Source organism: Kogia breviceps, chromosome 3 (genome assembly GCF_026419965.1).
Source record: "Kogia breviceps isolate mKogBre1 chromosome 3, mKogBre1 haplotype 1, whole genome shotgun sequence".
Lineage (NCBI taxonomy): Eukaryota > Metazoa > Chordata > Mammalia > Artiodactyla > Physeteridae > Kogia > Kogia breviceps.
The window spans coordinates 8,432,103-8,449,507 of NC_081312.1; the positions used below are offsets into that span (position 1 = coordinate 8,432,103).

General features: G+C 45.2%; 1 protein-coding gene and 1 long non-coding RNA gene across 8 annotated transcripts in view; one reads left to right on the forward strand and one right to left on the reverse strand.

The window, feature by feature from the left end:
* Window positions 1-7,741: 7,741 nt before the first annotated feature.
* The window catches only part of AK7 (adenylate kinase 7), a 54,237-nt gene continuing 44,573 nt past the window's right edge, over window positions 7,742-17,405 (reverse strand). For 4 of the 7 annotated variants that reach the window (XM_067027808.1, XM_067027807.1, XM_067027805.1 and 1 more), the window contains 5 exons: window positions 14,581-14,778; window positions 12,079-12,299; window positions 11,514-11,636; window positions 8,886-9,044; window positions 8,497-8,582 (listed from right to left, as the gene is read on the reverse strand). In XM_067027808.1, the coding sequence (XP_066883909.1) occupies window positions 8,544-8,582; window positions 8,886-9,044; window positions 11,514-11,636; window positions 12,079-12,299; window positions 14,581-14,778 (740 nt within the window). In that variant the 3' untranslated portion in view covers window positions 8,497-8,543. Of the gene's footprint in view, window positions 8,583-8,885; window positions 9,045-11,513; window positions 11,637-12,078; window positions 12,300-14,580; window positions 14,779-17,405 lie in introns of all 7 variants that reach the window. The other 3 variants (XM_067027806.1, XM_067027810.1, XM_067027804.1) reach the window with 2 other exon arrangements.
* On the forward strand, window positions 16,181-17,330 carry LOC136793768 (uncharacterized). Its single transcript, XR_010839421.1, has 3 exons — window positions 16,181-16,252; window positions 16,550-16,580; window positions 16,955-17,330. It is a non-coding gene; the product is annotated as an uncharacterized lncRNA (long non-coding RNA).

Here is a 17,405-nt window from a genome sequence, read left to right on the forward strand (position 1 = left end):
AGACGAGGTGGCTCTTGCCATATACAGGTAAGAGATGATGAAGCTTAAAATAAAAAAGAAGGGACCAGTTTGAGAGGTATTTAGGCAATGTGGTTAATCCTAGTTTCGAGAGGGGAGGGGAGGAAGAAGACAAAGATGATTACGAAGGCTCTGGCGGGGGCGGGGGGGGGCGGAATAAATGAAATAGGAAACAAGAGGGTAACGGGGCACGAGGGATGTGATTGTGAGAGTGGTTTGATATGGGTTGATTCTGAAGTGCTTGTGGGACCTTCAGAAAGTCTATAAGGCTATTGAAAACATACTCCAGGAGCTGAGAAGTCAGGGCTGGAAACAGAGATTCTAAACTCTGAAAGCAACTTGCTCACATTTTGGAATCCTGTTTCAGTTCTGGAAGGGCCTTACCTACACCTGGCCACTACAATCTGATCCAACTCCTGTTTCACAAATGAGTAATGAGCTAGGTGGTCACAAACCCCCAACGTTTAGAACCCAATTAAGGGTATAATTTGAGCCAAGGAAAGTGGAGAGTGAAATAAAGCCAGTTACCAGTATTTTGGCTATAAGACAATATCCACGTTGTGGTAGCCTTGCTGTACATGTTCTTAGAGTCCCTGCCCACTCCCTGCATCTGCTGCTGAGGCTCCTTTATAGCTGCAGCCTTTGCCCTGCTCCAGGGCCTGCTTTCCACCAGCAGCTAAGAGAAGGGGAAGGTGTTTTCTACTGATATCTGAAGTATTCAGATTGCATTTTCCACACAACAATGTCATAAATAGTGGGAAGATTTCTAGACTGGTTCTCTTAGGACCACAGTGCATGCAAATAAAAAAAATGCACAGAAAATATTTTTGGATCTCTTCACATATTGGGAACTACCTGGATTGTTTCAGTGTCATTTAGGAGGTGATCGTTGGAGATACTGTATGATACGGAGATTTTTATCCGAATAATAAACTATAATGACTCATTTGGCTACTAATGGTGCATACTTTTAAAAAATTTCAATCGGGGACTTCCCTGGTGGCCCAGTGGTTAAGATTCTGTGTGTCCACTGCAGCGGGGGTGGGTTCGATCCCTGGTGGAGGAACTAAGATCCCGCATGCTGTCCGGTGTGGCCAAAAAAAAAGGAAAAAAAATTCCAATCAAAAAGCAGACTTATGAATCACTAAAGTCAAAATAATAACATAAGCACTTCCATCTAATAGTTCTGTACTCGAGCTGTCTTTTTATTAAATTCTCATTCCTCTTTTAGATGTTGATGTTTTGAAGAATGTGTCTTCTATCATTTGCATGAAAGGAAGTGTTACCAAGAGCTTGGCCTCTCTGTATACCGGTGCCAAATCAAATCCTGGAGACGTTTGGGTGAAGTAGAAAAGAATAGCTTTATTGCTTTGCCAGGCAAAGGGGGACACACCAGGCTTCTGCCTTGAAAAACTGTGTCCCAACCCCAAAGGGTTTGATAAAGGGTTTATCTGACAAGATTAGAGCATGAGCAGGGCTTGCACTCCCTTAATCTCGTGTCAGGTGGTTGTCTCTTAATCTTTTGTGTTCTTTTTTTTTTTTTTGGCTGCATTGGGTCTTTGTTGCTATGTGCGGACTTTCTCTAGTTGTGGTGTGCAGGCTTCTCATTGCGGTGGCTTCTCTTGTTGCGGAGGATGGGCTCTAGGCGCATGGGCTTCAGTAGCTGCAGCACATGGGCTCAGCAGTTGTGGCTCACGGGCTCTAGAGCGCAGGTTCAGTAGTTGTGGCTCGCGGGCTCTAGAGCGCAGGCTCAGTAGTTGTGGTGCACAGGCTTAGTTGCTCCGCAGCATGTGGGATCTTCCCAGACCAGGGCTCAAACACGTATCCCCTGCGTTGGCAGGCAGATTCTTAACCACTGCGCCACCAGGGAAGTCCCTTGTCTCTTAATCTTGATGAGCTTCTCCGGTCTCTTTAATCTTTTTGCCTCAGGTGGCTTCTCGGCTGCTCCTTCCTTGATCAGCAACTGTTAAAATCTGCCCTTTGGAACTCAGGGAAGGTCACGGAGGCTGGAGTCTTGCCTATAAGAAACTGTGGACAAAAGGAGGCCTCCGTGCCCAGGCCTCCCTTGCTTTCAGTGCCTGGGGGCCGCACGGGGCCCTACTCGGTTCCAGAAGGACCACAGTAGCATGTTGACTAGAACCGGCCCCAAACCTGTGCTTCCTCTAGTCTCTGCCTCTCAGTCCACAGTGCACTCATCCTCCAGGCTTAAGCCAAACGAGTCAGTATCCTTGATTCCTTCCTTTCCCTCACTACATATATCCAATACATCATCAAGACCTACTGATTCCACCTCCCCAATCCACCTGAAATCCATCCCCTTCTCCCCATCTCCTCTGCCACCACCCTAATCCTATGCACAGTCTGTTCTAGCTCAGACACCGCAGTAGCCTCAGGACTTCTCTGGATTCCATTCCTGCTTTTCCCCAGTCCAGTCTCCATAGACACCAACTGGAACTTTAAAAATATTCTCTAGATATTATCCCTCCCCTGCATCAAATCTGAGTAGAATGGTTTCCCATTGCTCTTAGCAGAAGAATGAACTTGACAGGCACTTACAAGGCCCTGCAGGATCTGGCTCTTGACTTTCTCTCCAACTGCATCTGAAACTCTTCCCCTTTCCTGGCTGTGCTTCAACCCTACTGGCCTCTCTTCTTTTCCTTAACAGCTAAGCTCCTTTCCACCTGAGAACCACCACACAATTGTCCACATCTGCATATGCTGCCCTAGTTCTTCTGATGCTGCTTCTGTCTGTCAAGCTCAAATGTCACTGCCTCAGAGATGCCTTCCCAGACCACCTGATCTAAATCGTGTTTATTTGCACTGTGGTCCTTATCACATAACCAAAACTTTCTTGTTAATTTTTTAATTCTTATTCATTCTGTGATCCTCATTAAAATCTAAGCTCCATGAAGGTAGGGGCCCTGTTTAAACGAAGCACAAAACAGTGCCTGCTGGGCTTCCCTGGTGACTCGGTGGTTAAGAGTCCACCTGTCAATGCCTGGGACATGGGTTTGAGCCTTGGTCCAGGAAGACCCCACAGGCCACGGAGCAACTAAGCCCATGCACCGCAACTACCGAGCCTGCGCTGTAGAGCCCGCGAGCCACAACTACTGAGCCCATGTGCCATGACTACTGAAGCCCGCATGCCTAGAGCCCGTGCTCTGCAACAAGAGAAGCCACCGCAATGAGAAGCCCGTGCACCGCAATGAAGAGTAGCCCTGCTCGCCGAAACTAGAGAAAGACTGTGTGCAGCAACGAAGACCCAACACAGCCAAATAAATAAATAAATAAATTTATTTAAAAAAAAATTTAGTCCATAACAGTGATCATCTCAGATTATTAATGTCTGGAAGGTAAGGATGCCTATTCAGTCATATCAGTTATCTCTTGTTGTGTTAACAATTTGCCACAAACTTGAAACTAGTTAAATAGCACACGTTTATTATCCAACAGTTGCTGTGAATCAGGAATTTGGACATGGCTTTGCTGGGTCCTCTGCTTCAGGGTCTGTCAACAAGGCCACATTCATGGTCAGACAGGACTGGGGTGTCATCTGAAGGCTCAACTGGGAAGGATCCACTTCCACACTCGTGTTGGTTGGCAGGATTCAGTCCTTTGAAGCTATTGGATTGAAAGCATCAGTGCCTTGCTGGCTGTTTGCTAAGGCCCCTCTCAGTCCCTGTCCATGTGGGCCTCTCCCACACAGCAGCTTGCTCTGTTAAAGCTTGCTCTGTTGGGCTTCCCTGGTGGCGCAGTGGTTGAGAGTCCGCCTGCCGATGCAGGGGACGCGGGTTCGTGCCCCGGTCCGGGAAGATCCCACATGCCGCGGAGCGGCTGGGCCCGTGAGCCGTGGCCGCTGAGCCTGCGCGTCCGGAGCCTGTGCTCCGCAACGGGAGAGGCCACAGCAGTGAGAGGCCCACGTACCGCAAAAAAGAAAAAAAATTACAGGTATATAGGACCTACTGTACAGCACAGGGAATTATACTCGGTATTCTGTAATAACCTATAGGGAAAAGAATCTGAAAAAAAATAGATATATATGTATGTATAACTGAATCACTTTACTGTATACCTGTAACTAACACAACATTGTAAATAAACTATACTTCAATTTTTAAAAAATTACAGGTATGTACAGAGGAGGCTTAGCAGTGACAGGCTGGCCTACTCAGATTTGCGGGGGGGCAGGAATTGACTTCAAAGAGCCTAATTATAAAATGAAACAATGGCTCAAACCGGAAATACGAAAAGTCACCTTAAAGAAAGTAAATGCCTCCTAACCTACAAAGACCTGGGAGAGTGAATACATTAATATATCTGAAACAATAACATGTCGAGGGAAGTCACAGGGGTAAAAATCATCACTGCCCATCCAAACGATGTCTGGGAAAGCGCATCTTGTCGGCAAGGAGTAGAGCAGCTTGGCCGGCACAGCAGGGATGGATCTATCAAGCTAGCCAGCACTCATGCCTTGCCTTGGTTTTGCATTCACCAAGCACGTCTGATCATTTGGCTTCTCCGATAACCTGCTTCCAAGAAGAGAATGTACTGCTGAAGTGGGTGCTAGTCTCAGCTCACTCAACTATGTTTCTCATTGTAAATAAATTGGTACCCTGTCTTCTGTGCTGGTCTCTTAGGAGATTCCTTAAAGCATGTCAGCATCTCAGGGTCCTATCTATCCTTAAACGCCACTGAGATCACTCTTCTCAACTTGCATGGCTGAGGGCCAGACTCCATAGCGAATTCACCAAAATTGATGTCACTTAGGGAACCATCTTGGTGACCCTCAGAGTTACTTAAGTGTTCTGTCACAGCCATATAGAAGTGTAAATAGACTACGGACTTTGTGGAATACCTAGAGATTTGATTTAGTTATAAAAAACATAGTTGTGTAGCAAAATTTCAGCTAAACAGCTTCATACACTGATATTTATTGCACCTCTACCATGTGCTATGCAATTTTTTAGTCTGTAAAGAGACAGAAAAACAAAACAAAATCCCTGCCTCCATGGAGGCTACATTTTAGTGAGGGATATAGACAATACGTACATCGGCATATAAAATGATGTCAAGTGTCAGCACAGAAAAGGAACAGTGTGGGATGTCATTGGGAGGACAATCTGGGGGGCCTCTCTGAGGAGGTGATATTTGAGCTGAGCCGCCGATGAAGTGAGGGTGAGCCACGTGGATATGTGGGAGCCAAGTTTTCCAGGCCAAGGCCGCAACACGGAGTGTACTTGGCAATGAGGATTTTAGTGAGGGGGCAGTGAGGTCACGAGGGGTCAAACTGTATCAGGCCTCGAAGGCCCAGGTCAGGACTGCCTCCCCGGCCGTGTGAGATCGGAAGGCACTGGGGGGCTTTAAGCAGATCTGACTTGTGTTTTAACAAGATCCTCCTGTTGGGATGTTGAAAGAAGTCACAGAAAGCAGGCCAGGACAGTAATGTTGGAGGGGTAGGAAGCAGACAGACTTCGGGTATGTTTCGAAAGTTGGGCCAATGTGATGCACTGATGCATGGAATATGGGCTAAGAGAATAAGAAAAGAACCAGGGATGCCTCCACAGTTTAGGGCCTGAGCGGCTGGAAGGATGGAGTTGCCAATACCTGAGATTGGAAATCGTGGGAGCAGCAGGTGAGGGGAAGGAAGAGAGCCCTCAGGAGCCAGATTGGCTGTGCTGACGTTTGAGGGGGCTGTTAGACTTTCAGGTGGGCGGAAGAGAGAGTTTCAAGGAGGAAATGAAAAAATGTGTCAGGTGATCGGAGAGGGCAAGGAAGATGAGGACTGAGAACTAACAATGAGGTTTGGAAATGTGGGCGTCACTGGTAACTTGGCTGTAAAGAGGACAGGAATTTGGGATCCGTGGTTGGAGGAGGGTTTGGAGGTCGAGGAGGGTTTTTTCATTTGAATTGGGTTTTTGTCTTGTCTTGTTTTGACGGATGGGAGTTAGGAGAATAAGTTTGAAGCTAAGGCTGATGACCCAGAGGAGAGGGAAAAATCAAGCCGTGAGCGAGAAGGGACGATTATAGGAGCAGAATTGGCTTATGTGAGAAGAGATGGGGTTCAGGGCACGGGTTGATCTTAGGTGGGGGCACAGACAGTTCTCTGCAGCAGAAGGGGAGGCGGAGGTAGGTTTGCAGTGGGAGGATGTAGAAGTTCTCTTTTGATTGCTTGGGTTTTCTCAGTGAACTAAGAAGCAACGTCAGGAGATGTAACCAGCCTGAAGGCATGAAAATGTAACTAGTATAAAGACCAATGATTTCAAACAGTCGAAAAGGTATCCTCTTTAGTTACTTAGTGTTTTCGATTAAAATAAGGATCAAAAATAGTGCAGTGAAGTAAAAGAAAAATAGGTAAATTGGACTTCATCAAAATTAAGTTTTTGTGCATTAAAGGGCATTAGCAAGAGAGTGAAAAGAGAAGCCACAGAATGGGAGAAAATATTTGCCAATCACATATCTGATAAGGGTCTTCCATCCAGAATATATAAAGAACTTTTACAATTCAGTAACAAAAAGACAACCCAAATAAAAAGTGAGCAAAGGAGTCGAATATAGATTTCTCCAAAGAAGATACCCAAGTGGCCAGCAAACACATGACAGGATGCTTAGTTACAACGTGATGCTACTACACACCCCCTAGTAGTCTGGCAGTTCCCCACACAGAATTACCGTATGACAACATTTCCACTCCTGGGTTTCTACCGAAAATTGACAACGGGGGTTCAAACAGGAAGTTGTACTCAAATGTTCATAGCTGCTCTCTTCACAACAGCCAAAAGGTGGAAACAACTTAACTGTCCATCAACACATGAATGATTCAACAAAATATGTTCTATATATACAGTGGAATATTTTTCAGCCATAAAAAGGAATGAAGTATTGATACATGCTACAACATGAATGAACTTTGAAAACATGCTAAGGGAAAGAAGCCAGACACAAAAGGCCACGTATTGCATGATTCCATTCATATAAAATATCCAGAATAGACAAATCCATAGAGACAGGAAGCAGATTAGTGTTTGCTAGGAGCTTGAGGGGAGGGGATAATGGGGAGTGACTGATTAATGGGTACAGGGCTTCCAACTGGGGTGATGGAAAAGTTCTGGAGCTAGATTGTGGTGATGAGTGGACAGTATCATGAATGTACTTAGTGCCACTGAATTGTACACCTTAACATGGTTGCAATGGTAAATTTATGTTGTGTGTATTTTGCCACACACAAAAATAGTGCAGTTATATTCAGATTTCATTATTTAAAGAAATGAAATATATATGCCATTAAGATAAACCTAAACTGATTTCTCATCCAGTGTAATTCTGGGAATTATAGGATTTTTAGAGCTGAAAAGGCCATAGGGATTTTTTTTTTAACATCTTTATTGGAGTATAACTGTTTTACAATAGTGTGTTAGTTTCTCCTTTACAACAAAGTGAATCAGTTATACATATACATATGTTCCCATATGTCCTCCCTCTCGCGTCTCCCTCCCTCCCACCCTCCCTATCCCACCCCTCTAGGTGGTCACAAAGCACGGAGCTGATCTCCCTGTGCTATGCTGCAGCTTCCCACTAGCTATCTATTTTACGTTTGGTAGTGTATACATGTCCATGCCACTCTCTCACTTCCTCCCAGCTTACCCTTCCCCCTCCCCCTATCCTCAAGTCCATGCTCTAGTAGGTCTGTGTTTTATTCCCGTCCTACCACTAATCTCTTCATGACTTTTTTTTCTTAGAGTCCATATATATGTGTTAGCATACGGTATTTGTTTTTCTCCTTCTGACTTACTTCACTCTGTATAATAGACTCCAGGTCTATCCACCTCATTACAAATAACTCAGTTTCATTTCTTTTTATGGCTGAGTAATATTCCATTGTACATAGGCCATAGGGATTGATTGTTTATGCCCATGTGGTAAAGTTAGTTCGTTAAAAAATATTTAGCAACTTTCAAATTATCACAGATATCAAAAATTATTCATCTTGTTATGTGAATTTTTCTACCAAGAGGTTTAGAATTCTCTCTGACTCATAGGTTGGGTGCTGACCTTGAACTCAAAAAGCAACCTTGCAGAAACCAAACATGTCTGACTTACTGTGACTCAAAAAGCATAAACTGTTCTAATTTATTTCCATTTCTAACACCACTGGTACTGGGGACATAACAAATCACATAAATTCATTAGCTTACATGTTAGAATAACACATAGTCTGATTTTCTTCATGCTATAAATTACTATAAACATTAGTGTACAGAATACTCAGACAAAGAATGAAATATTAAATCAATATTTATCCCATGAGCTACGCACAGATACTTTAACAATTTACCTCTCAAAATATGGTTTTAATGAAGTAGTGACTCATTGCCATAGAGCTTTTTATAATGAATCTACTTAATAAAATATTTGTTTGCAGGGAGAAAAAAAGAATCTCTCCAAAACTAGAAAAGCAGTTTTTCAAATTACAATGTTAAAGTCATCTCCAGCTCTGTAAAAGTATATGGCATGAGATCTTTAAAATTTCACTGCATTTCAGGATTGTTCTTGAAAAGATACTCTGCCTGTAATTGAGAAAAAAGAAAAAAAAAGTCAACAATTTAGAATGTACTATTAACTTAGAATTTAGAATTAATAGTACATTAATTTGTACTATTAATGTTTACAATTTAAAAATGAAAGTGCACGAATTTTTTGCTTTCAAATGAGTAACAAAAATCTTATTATAAACTGTGATGAAGGTGTTAGAGGCTATTTCCCAAATAACCAGACACACAATTTCTCTGTCTCAACTGGCTTTTCATTTAGATCTGGGCATATTTTATTTTCACATTGATATATATAAAAAAAAGCCTTCAATCTCTTACCAGAAAATCAACAGGATCATCGGGTCTGATCTTACAACACTCATTCAGACCTTGCATAAGCGTTGGCATAACGTGGGTCATTAAATAGTTTCTCAAGGGAATAGACTGGGCCTCCAATAATTCTTTCTCTTCTCTTTTAACTTCCTCTAGTCGTTTACTCTACAAATAGAACATTCGGGGGTGCCATAAATAGATGGAAAAAGAAGAACGGTTTCATACGACTCACCCCAGAGTGCACTAGAAGTAGATACTGCTATAAACGTTCATCATGTTATGATAAACATGGCATTTCCAATTGACAGGGAAAAGATGTAAATGGTGTTTTCACAACTGCCTAGTCATATAGAAAATAATAAACTGGACCCTTCACTTTTTTTTTCCAGCACGATTTATCTTTATTAATCACCCCTTTTGTTAACTTTCTTATTTTTTTTAACATCTTTATTGGAGTATAATTGCTTTACAATGGTGTGTTAGTTTCTGCTTTATAACAAAGTGAATCAGTTATACATATACACGTCCCCATATCTCTTCCCTCTTGCGTCTGCCTCCCTCCCACCCTCCCTATCCCACCCCTCTAGGTGGTCACAGAGCACAGAGCTGATCTCCCTGTGCTATGCGGCTGCTTCCCACTAGCTAGCTATTCTACGTTTGGTAGTGTATATATGTCCATGCCACTCTCTCGCTTTGTCCCAGCTTACCCTTCCCCCTCCCCATATCCTCAAGTCCGTTCTCTAGTACGTTCACTCTCTTAATTACTTAGGCAATCCAAATCCCTCTAGGACACGCAAAAAGATGATGATAGTGATGATAATGCTGATGTTGATCCTACCTCACTTCTTAAACCAAAATAATTTCTAGCTGCCCAGATGAAGCAAAGTGAGAGAAAGGGAGAAAGGGAGAAAGAGAGAGAGAGAGAGAGAGGGAGAGAAAGAGAGAGAGAAAGAGAGAAAGAGAGAAAGAGGAGAAAGAGAGAAAGAGAGAAAGAGAGAAAGAAAGAAAGAAAGAAAGAAAGAAAGAAAGAAAGAAAGAAAGAAAGAAAGAAAGAAAGAAAGAAAGAAAGAAAGAGAAGAAAGAAAGAAAGAGAGGGAAGGAGGGAGGGAGGGAGGGAGGGAGGGAGGGAGGGAAGGAGGGAGGGAGGGAGGAAGGAAGGAAGGAAGGAAGGAAGGAAGGAAGGATCACAGAATCCCAGAAGTGCTAATAGGGACTTCCCTGGTGGTCCAGTAGTTAAGAATCCACCTGCCAATGCAGAGCACATGGGTTCGAGCCCTGGTTGGGGAAGATCCCACATGCCGTGGAGCAACTAAGCCTGCATGTCACAACTACTGAAGCCCGCGCGCTCTAGAGCCCGTGCTCCGCAACAAGAGAGGAGCCACAGCAATGAGAAGCCCGCGCACCTCAACGAGGAGTAGCCCCCGCTCGCCGCAACTAGAGAAAGTCCACACGCAGCAACGAAAACCCAATGCAGCCAAAAAAAAAAAAGTGCTAATAGAAAGTCTCTAAGGTATTGATCTGGTGGACTTGTGTTATGCTCAGCGTACAGCCCCCCTCTCTCAGGACTAATAATTCCAGATTTCCTTTGAGAAACCTCCCTTCTCAGTCTAGTGGATTGGGTGGGACTTAAGCCCATCAGTCCAGCCCACTCCTGGCCATGGACATTAGTTAAATGTGCAGCCAAACGACAAGAAACAAGATAAAGATATGAAATACACACTGCCTTCGGTAGAATAAATGCGAAGGGGGAAATTTAGTTTTTTGTTTTTGTGTTTTTTTGCTATGCAGGATCTTAGTTTCCCCACTAGGGATTGAACCTGTGTCCCCTGCAGGGGGAAGCAAGGAGCCTTAACCACTGGGCCTCCAGGGAAGTCCCACGAGGGAAATTTTAAAGTATAGAAAGGGATAGGACGTGTTCTGCAGTGGGGCAGGTGTTGAAATTTTAAATATGGTGTCCAGGAAAGGCCTCCTTAGAAAGATGACTTTTAGCAAAGTCTTGAAGCAAGGGAAGAAGTTAATCGCACAGATGGCACGTTGTTTAAACCAGGTCACAGAGGACCTTGGGGACCACGATAAGGAGTTTGGACTTTCATCTAACAGTGATGAACAGCCTGTGAAGAGTTTAAACAGAGAATGGACATGGTGAATCTGTATTTTTTGGGGGGGAGGCCCTGCCAAGCGGCATGTGGGATCTTCCCTGACCAGGGATGGAACCTGTGCCCCCTGCATTGGGAGCACGGAGTCTTAACCACTGGACTGCCAGGGAAGTCCAGATCTGTATTTTATTTTCTGTTTTTTTAAAATAAATTTATTTATTTATTTATGGCTGCGTTGGGTCTTTGTTGCTGTGCGCCGGGCTTTCTCTAGCTGCGGCGAGCCGGGGCTACTCTTTGTTGCGGTGCGCCATTTTCTCACTGCAGTGGCTTCTCTTGTTGAGGAGCACGGGCTCTAGGCACGCGGGCTTCAGTAGTTGTGGCACGCGGGCTCAGTAGTTGTGGCGCATGGGCTTAGCTGCTCCGTGGCATGTGGGATCTTCCCAGACCAGGGCTCAAACCCGTGTCCCCTGCATTGGCAGGCGGATTCTTGACCACTGCGCCACCAGGGAAGCCTGGATCTGTATTTTAGAAGGATTACCTGGCAGCAGCAGGGGAACAGATTGGAGATGGAGCGGGTGGAGCTGGGGAGACCAGCCAGAAGGCACCCCATAATTCTGGCACCCTGGTCAGGAGAAGGGAGCCCTGTAGGTGGATGCGAGTGCTGTTTTAGGAGGCAGAATAGATAAGACTCAGTGATTTGGAGAAGAAGGGTAGAATGAGGCTGACCCCCCAAGTTGGACGGGTAGATGGAGGAAAACCAGATGAAACACCAGGTTTGACAGGCGGCAAAATGGCACACTTTCACAGCGATGTGTATTGTTAGTGCTATGTCAATGGCTCGTTGTTATTATCGTTACTATTTACCCTAAGCAAAAGACCGGGGCATCTTTTAAAAAATGGTACGTATGAAAGAAATTTTAAAAAAAGAAAAAAGAAAAAAATGGTACACGTGACAGAACCAAAACAAAAAGACAACAAAACATTGTTTGGGGGTATTTCTGTGACATTTCTCTATTAGCCGGATGGGAAGGGAAGCGTCTTGCCAGCCCCCAGCCCCCAGCCCCCAGCCACGCCCCCGCGCCGACGCGTGTGCACACACTCACCCACTCCTCCCAGCGAGCCATCCTCTCCGCGGTCTCCACAGCCTCCCTGTGCTGTCGCTCCGCCTCCTCCATGGCCTCCTTGGCCAGCTGTTCCTCGGCAGCCCTCCGCTCCTCTTCTGCCTTTTCTTCATCCGTTAAACCGTAATTGCGAGGTTCCCCAATCTCTTTGATGAGCTGTTTGATAGCAAGTCTGTTCTGAGCGTCTTCGAGTCTTCCTACGTCTTTAAAAACCAGAAGAGAGCAATACAGAGTTTTATAGTCTGGTCCTGGGGCTTCCCTGGGGGCGCAGAGGTTAAGAATCCACCTGCCAGTGCAGGGGACACGGGTTTGAGCCCTGATCCGGGAGGATCCCACATGCCGTGGAGCAACTAAGTACGTGTGCCACAACTACTGAGCCCATGTGCTGCAGCCACTGAAGCCCACGCACCTAGAGCCTGTGCTCTGCAACAAGAGAAGCCACCAATGAGAAGCCCGCGCACTGCACCTAGAGAAAGGCCGTGTGCAGCAAGGAAGACCCAATGAAGCCAAAAATAAATTTTAAAAAAATGTATAATCTGGTCCTGCCTGCAATCTATTCTGAGTCCATTTTGGGGAAAATTCTATTACTATAATCTTGTGATGGTAGATTGTGTAAATTACCATGTGAGGGTTTCCTTTTCTAGTTACTAGCACAGTTTAGAATTTCTGGTCTCACTGGCAAATATCAGACTGGTCTCTGGGAGTCACAGGCAGCAAGACTGGGGCTCAGGTCTGAGCTGTGACAGTCGCCGTTGATTTGAGTGGATGGATGGGGGTGTGGACCTCCTCAAAAGGAATGAGTTCTCCACCCCGGGAAGCCTTCAGGCAGAGACTAGGGCACTTCACTTGGGGGTTTCCACAGAAGGAAGTCCTGTACTTGGAGGCCGGGCTGGGTGACCTCCAGGTTTCTTTTGTTTTCTGTTTCTGAGAATCAATGATTCTGGGATAGTTTTTTTTTTTTTTTTTTAATTTATTTTGGTCGCATTGGGTCTTCATTGCTGCACACGGGCTTTCTCTAGTTGCAGCGAGCTGGGGCTACTCTTCGTTGCGGCGCGTGGGCTTCTCATTGCGTTAGCTTCTCTTGTTGTGGAGCACGGGCTCTAGGTGCGAGGGCTTCAGTAGTTGTGCCCCGTGGGCTCAGTAGTTGTGGCTTGTGGGCTCTAGAGCAGCAGGCTCAGTAGTTGTCACGCACGGGCTTAGTTGCTCCGTGACATGTGGGGTCTTCCCGGACCAGGGATCGAACCCATGTTCCCTGCATTGGCATACGGATTCTTAACCACTACACCACCAGGGAAGTCCTGATTCTGGGATTATTATTTTATTTTATTTTATTTTAATTTTTTGACCACACCACCCGGCATGCGGGATCTTAGTTCCCGGACCAGACCAGGGATCGAACCCGTGCCCCCTGCAGTGGAAGCAGGGAGTCTTAACCACTGGATCGCCAGGCAAATCCCTAGGATACATTTCCAATTCATAAAAAAGTAACTGTTTCAGTCAGCCTGCTTGAATAGAAAAAAGTCCAAACTCCAGAATACGTGACTAATGTTCATATCAAGACCAAAAGAAGGAGAAGGAAGAGGAGGGGGAGGAGGAGGGGGGAAAGGAGGGCGAAGGGCAGGGGAGGAGAGGAGGAGCTCTAAGCCTCCCAGTACTCCAGTATCCAGATGCTGTCTCATGTGGTTCTGGGGGATGAAGAGAGGCCTCGGGAGGTCCCAAAGGTCAGCCTGGCTGCTAAGCTTCCACCAGGCTAGCGGTTTCTCACCAAACCCAGAGGAAGAAGAGGTGTCAAGACCCAGAAAACCAGAAAGGAAGTTCAGGGGTTCATCAGGCCAAGGGGAGGAGAAACAGCTACAAGAGATCGGATTTGGAGGCGGGGACAATGATGATGGAGGTGAGGTTGATGAGGGATCGTATTCACTGGATGCTTGCCGGGCGCTCTGCTCTGAGTTAAGTGTTTACAGGAAACAGGAGGGATGCGATGAAGAGCTATTTGGTTTCTGAGTAGCTAAGGGGCAAGCTGGCTGGTCTAAAGGCCAGGAGGGGCTCTGTGAAGAGCACCAGCGCCCTGCAACGCTGTGGGGACGGAACGCTGCCCCCAAGGACACCGCGGAGATCGCCCAAAGCAGCTGGCAGCAAACCACATATCTTTGAAGTGCCCTTTAAAAAATGCCAATTTGGTAAAAGATTAAAATTTAAAATTTAAAACATAAAAATAAATAAAATAAAGTAAAAAATGCCAATTTGGTATTCAACTGCATAATATATCCACAGGTTTTCATATGACAATAACACCCTCCACACCACCAAATCCTCAAGGAGACAACTCCTCTGTCTTATCCTGTGACTTCCCAGGCCCCGGGCACACGGTGATACTGAGCCACCCGCCCCCAGCCCTATGAAAGCGTGCACCCAGTTGGCCGGGGGTCCTGACACCGGGCAGCATTCCTCCACTTGCAGGTTATCCTTGAGTTTATTTCTTACCAATATGTATCGGATGGATTTCAAGTTCGTCAAAGTAGTTGAGGACAGTCTCATCTTCAGTGTTGATATCCCGGTAGTTGCTCAGAGCCCGGAGGAACTGGCCCTGGCTATAGTTGGCGTCCTCCACGATGCTCTCGGGAAGGTTCATCACCCGCTCCTTGAGGAACTCATCTGAGGCATCCAGCGAACAAACGAATTCTGGAGAGAAGGAGAAGCTCGTGAGTTAACACGGTGACTGCGGAGCTTGCAAGCAGGTGCTGGTGGACGGGCCACTGCTCGACCGAATGTCCGGTTACCAGGTGGGATCTCCTGTCACGGCAAAGGGCCTGACAAGTTGGCCTTCTTGCTGCCTCGCATGGAGGACAGATGCATGCCAATCACCCATGTTTCCAGAGACCACACCATGAAGCCCAATCCGTGGGCATTTTGTGAGATCTATTATTTTTCTTTCCCTTCCTTCCTCCCTTCCTTTCTGCTTTCCTTCCTTCCTTCTTCTTTTTTAAAAATAAAAACAGCAGAAATTGTCAATGCAAATCTCTAATAACCCTATGATACCTGTCGTCACCTTGCCACTTTTCCAGTACAATATCACAGGCTCCCAAAGAGACGCAAGGCTGTGAGGGCAATGCTTTCAGGGCTGATTTGCCAACTTAATAAAAATAGAGACTCCCTTGGGATTTTAATTTTCCATGAGTTGAGGTCTTCCCTCACTTCATGCCATGGGCTATGAAACATCTATGTTCAGTAAAACATGGCCAATGCGTATCGAATATTTGATACACGGATCATATTAATGACAGTGATCATTTCACCCACCTGCAATTTTCTTTTTTTTCTTTTTTTTTTTTTTTTTTTTTTTGCGGTACGCGGGCCTCTCACTGTTGCGGCCTCTCCCGTTGCGGAGCGCAGGCTCCGGACGCGCAGGCACAGCGGCCACGGCTCACGGGCCCAGCCGCTCCGCGGCATGTGGGATCCTCTGGGACCGGGGCACGAACCCGCGTCCCCTGCATCATCGGCAGGTGGACTCTCAACCACCGCGCCACCAGGGAAGCCCTGCAATGTTCTTTTAAACTGTAAAAGCAGCTGTTTCTCCAGCGCCTAGTACAAATTCAGTGGGTATTTGTGGAGTGAATGAATGAATGAGTGAATAATTAAAGTGTAGATCTGTGTAATAAGCTTTCTAGGTGAGTTACTATTCTCAGCTGTTCTCAAGAGGACCAGAGTGCCCTGGTGCCCAGACCAGTAGCCAGGTGTATCGCAAATAACTTGCTGCCTATAAGAGCCTGGCAAAGATTGGGAGAGATTTAACGTTTATTCTAAAATTGTATTGGTTTGCCACATAAACATACCATTCTCACTTAATTGCATTCTAGTCAGCTTTCTTGAGTGGGTGAGAAAAATACGTGTATCGGGTAGAGTCCATAGTGGGGTGCTGACCAGGGGGCGTGGAACACGTGTGAACGTCATCTGCTTCGTGTGAAAGCAAACAGTGAAAACAAAGGCTGAGGACAGAGCTTACGGAATAAGATCCTATAAACTCATAATCATTGTCTGATATTACCACTCTTCTGACCTATTTTACTTTAGTTTCAGCGCTCATCTTTCACCATTTGATTTGCACGAGTAGCTATATTTTTCAGAAGAAAGGAGACATCTGGAGCCCCACATGCCGGTACAGTACTTAAATTGAAGTTATGTCAATAAATTCACCAGAAACTGATTCTATTTAAGCTCTATGATCTCAGACATGTAGATCAAAACTTAATAATTCTGTTCATAATCTAAGAATTTCATGATGTAATACCATATCTTTTTTTCCAGTGATTGGGGGATGGAAGATTCTAGTTAATAAAATATTGCAAATAATAAGTGATATACTTGGCTTCTAATTTTCAGAGTTTTAATATGATGAAATATATTTCCCACTAGATGATATATTTTTTAAAGTCTTTTCTCTTTTGTGATTCAGAGAGAACTTCAAGATTTTGCAGTATCTCAAGGTAATTATTCAGGACATCGACTGTCCTTGAATTAGCTGACTGTAGATAATAAGGAATAGATTTCTGCTTGCTGAGACGGTATACAACAAAGAGGTCTATCTGGAGCCATGTGAAAAATCTATGTCTTAACAAATTTTTCCATATTCATCACGTAGGTATAGCTTTAAACTTGTCCCCTTCAACTAACAGATCTGAAAAGAATCAAAATGGATATACGCTAACAGTGATAAAATGCAATGATTTATCAATGAGAGATAATACCACCTAGGACTGAATTACTGTTCAATCAAATGTTTCATCATTCAAATCAAGCAGTGATGCTGATATTAAGCATGCTTATTATTTTCTGTATCTTATGATGTTTTTGCTTACAGACCTAGGGAGAGAATGCCCCTCCCAGGGCTACCTCTGAAGATAGTAAACCATTCACTTGAAGTGACAGCACGCCTCACATATGCAGGCAACCATGCCCTTTATATAACTCAGATAACAAGCCAATATTTCTCCCGCCTTAAGTCATCCCAGGGCCAGGACCCGGCAACTAGAGACCAAAGCCCACAGCAACTACTCACACTAGTCAATCCTCTAAAACCGCTGTTTACTCTGCCCTGCTTTGCCTTTCCCATGGAAACCCCAAGAAAGTCTGTGTCCTAGACTTCCCCCTGCCTCCTGACCACGCCGGTGCTTCGCCACGTGGCCCGGCATGGTTGGCACACTTCCTTCTCCGGGGAAATATGAGTAATAAATTCTTCTGTCGATGGCATTAGCCTCACGTGTCTCAGCCACTGCCACAAACTAAAATTTGTGCCGCAGCACAAATGAGAC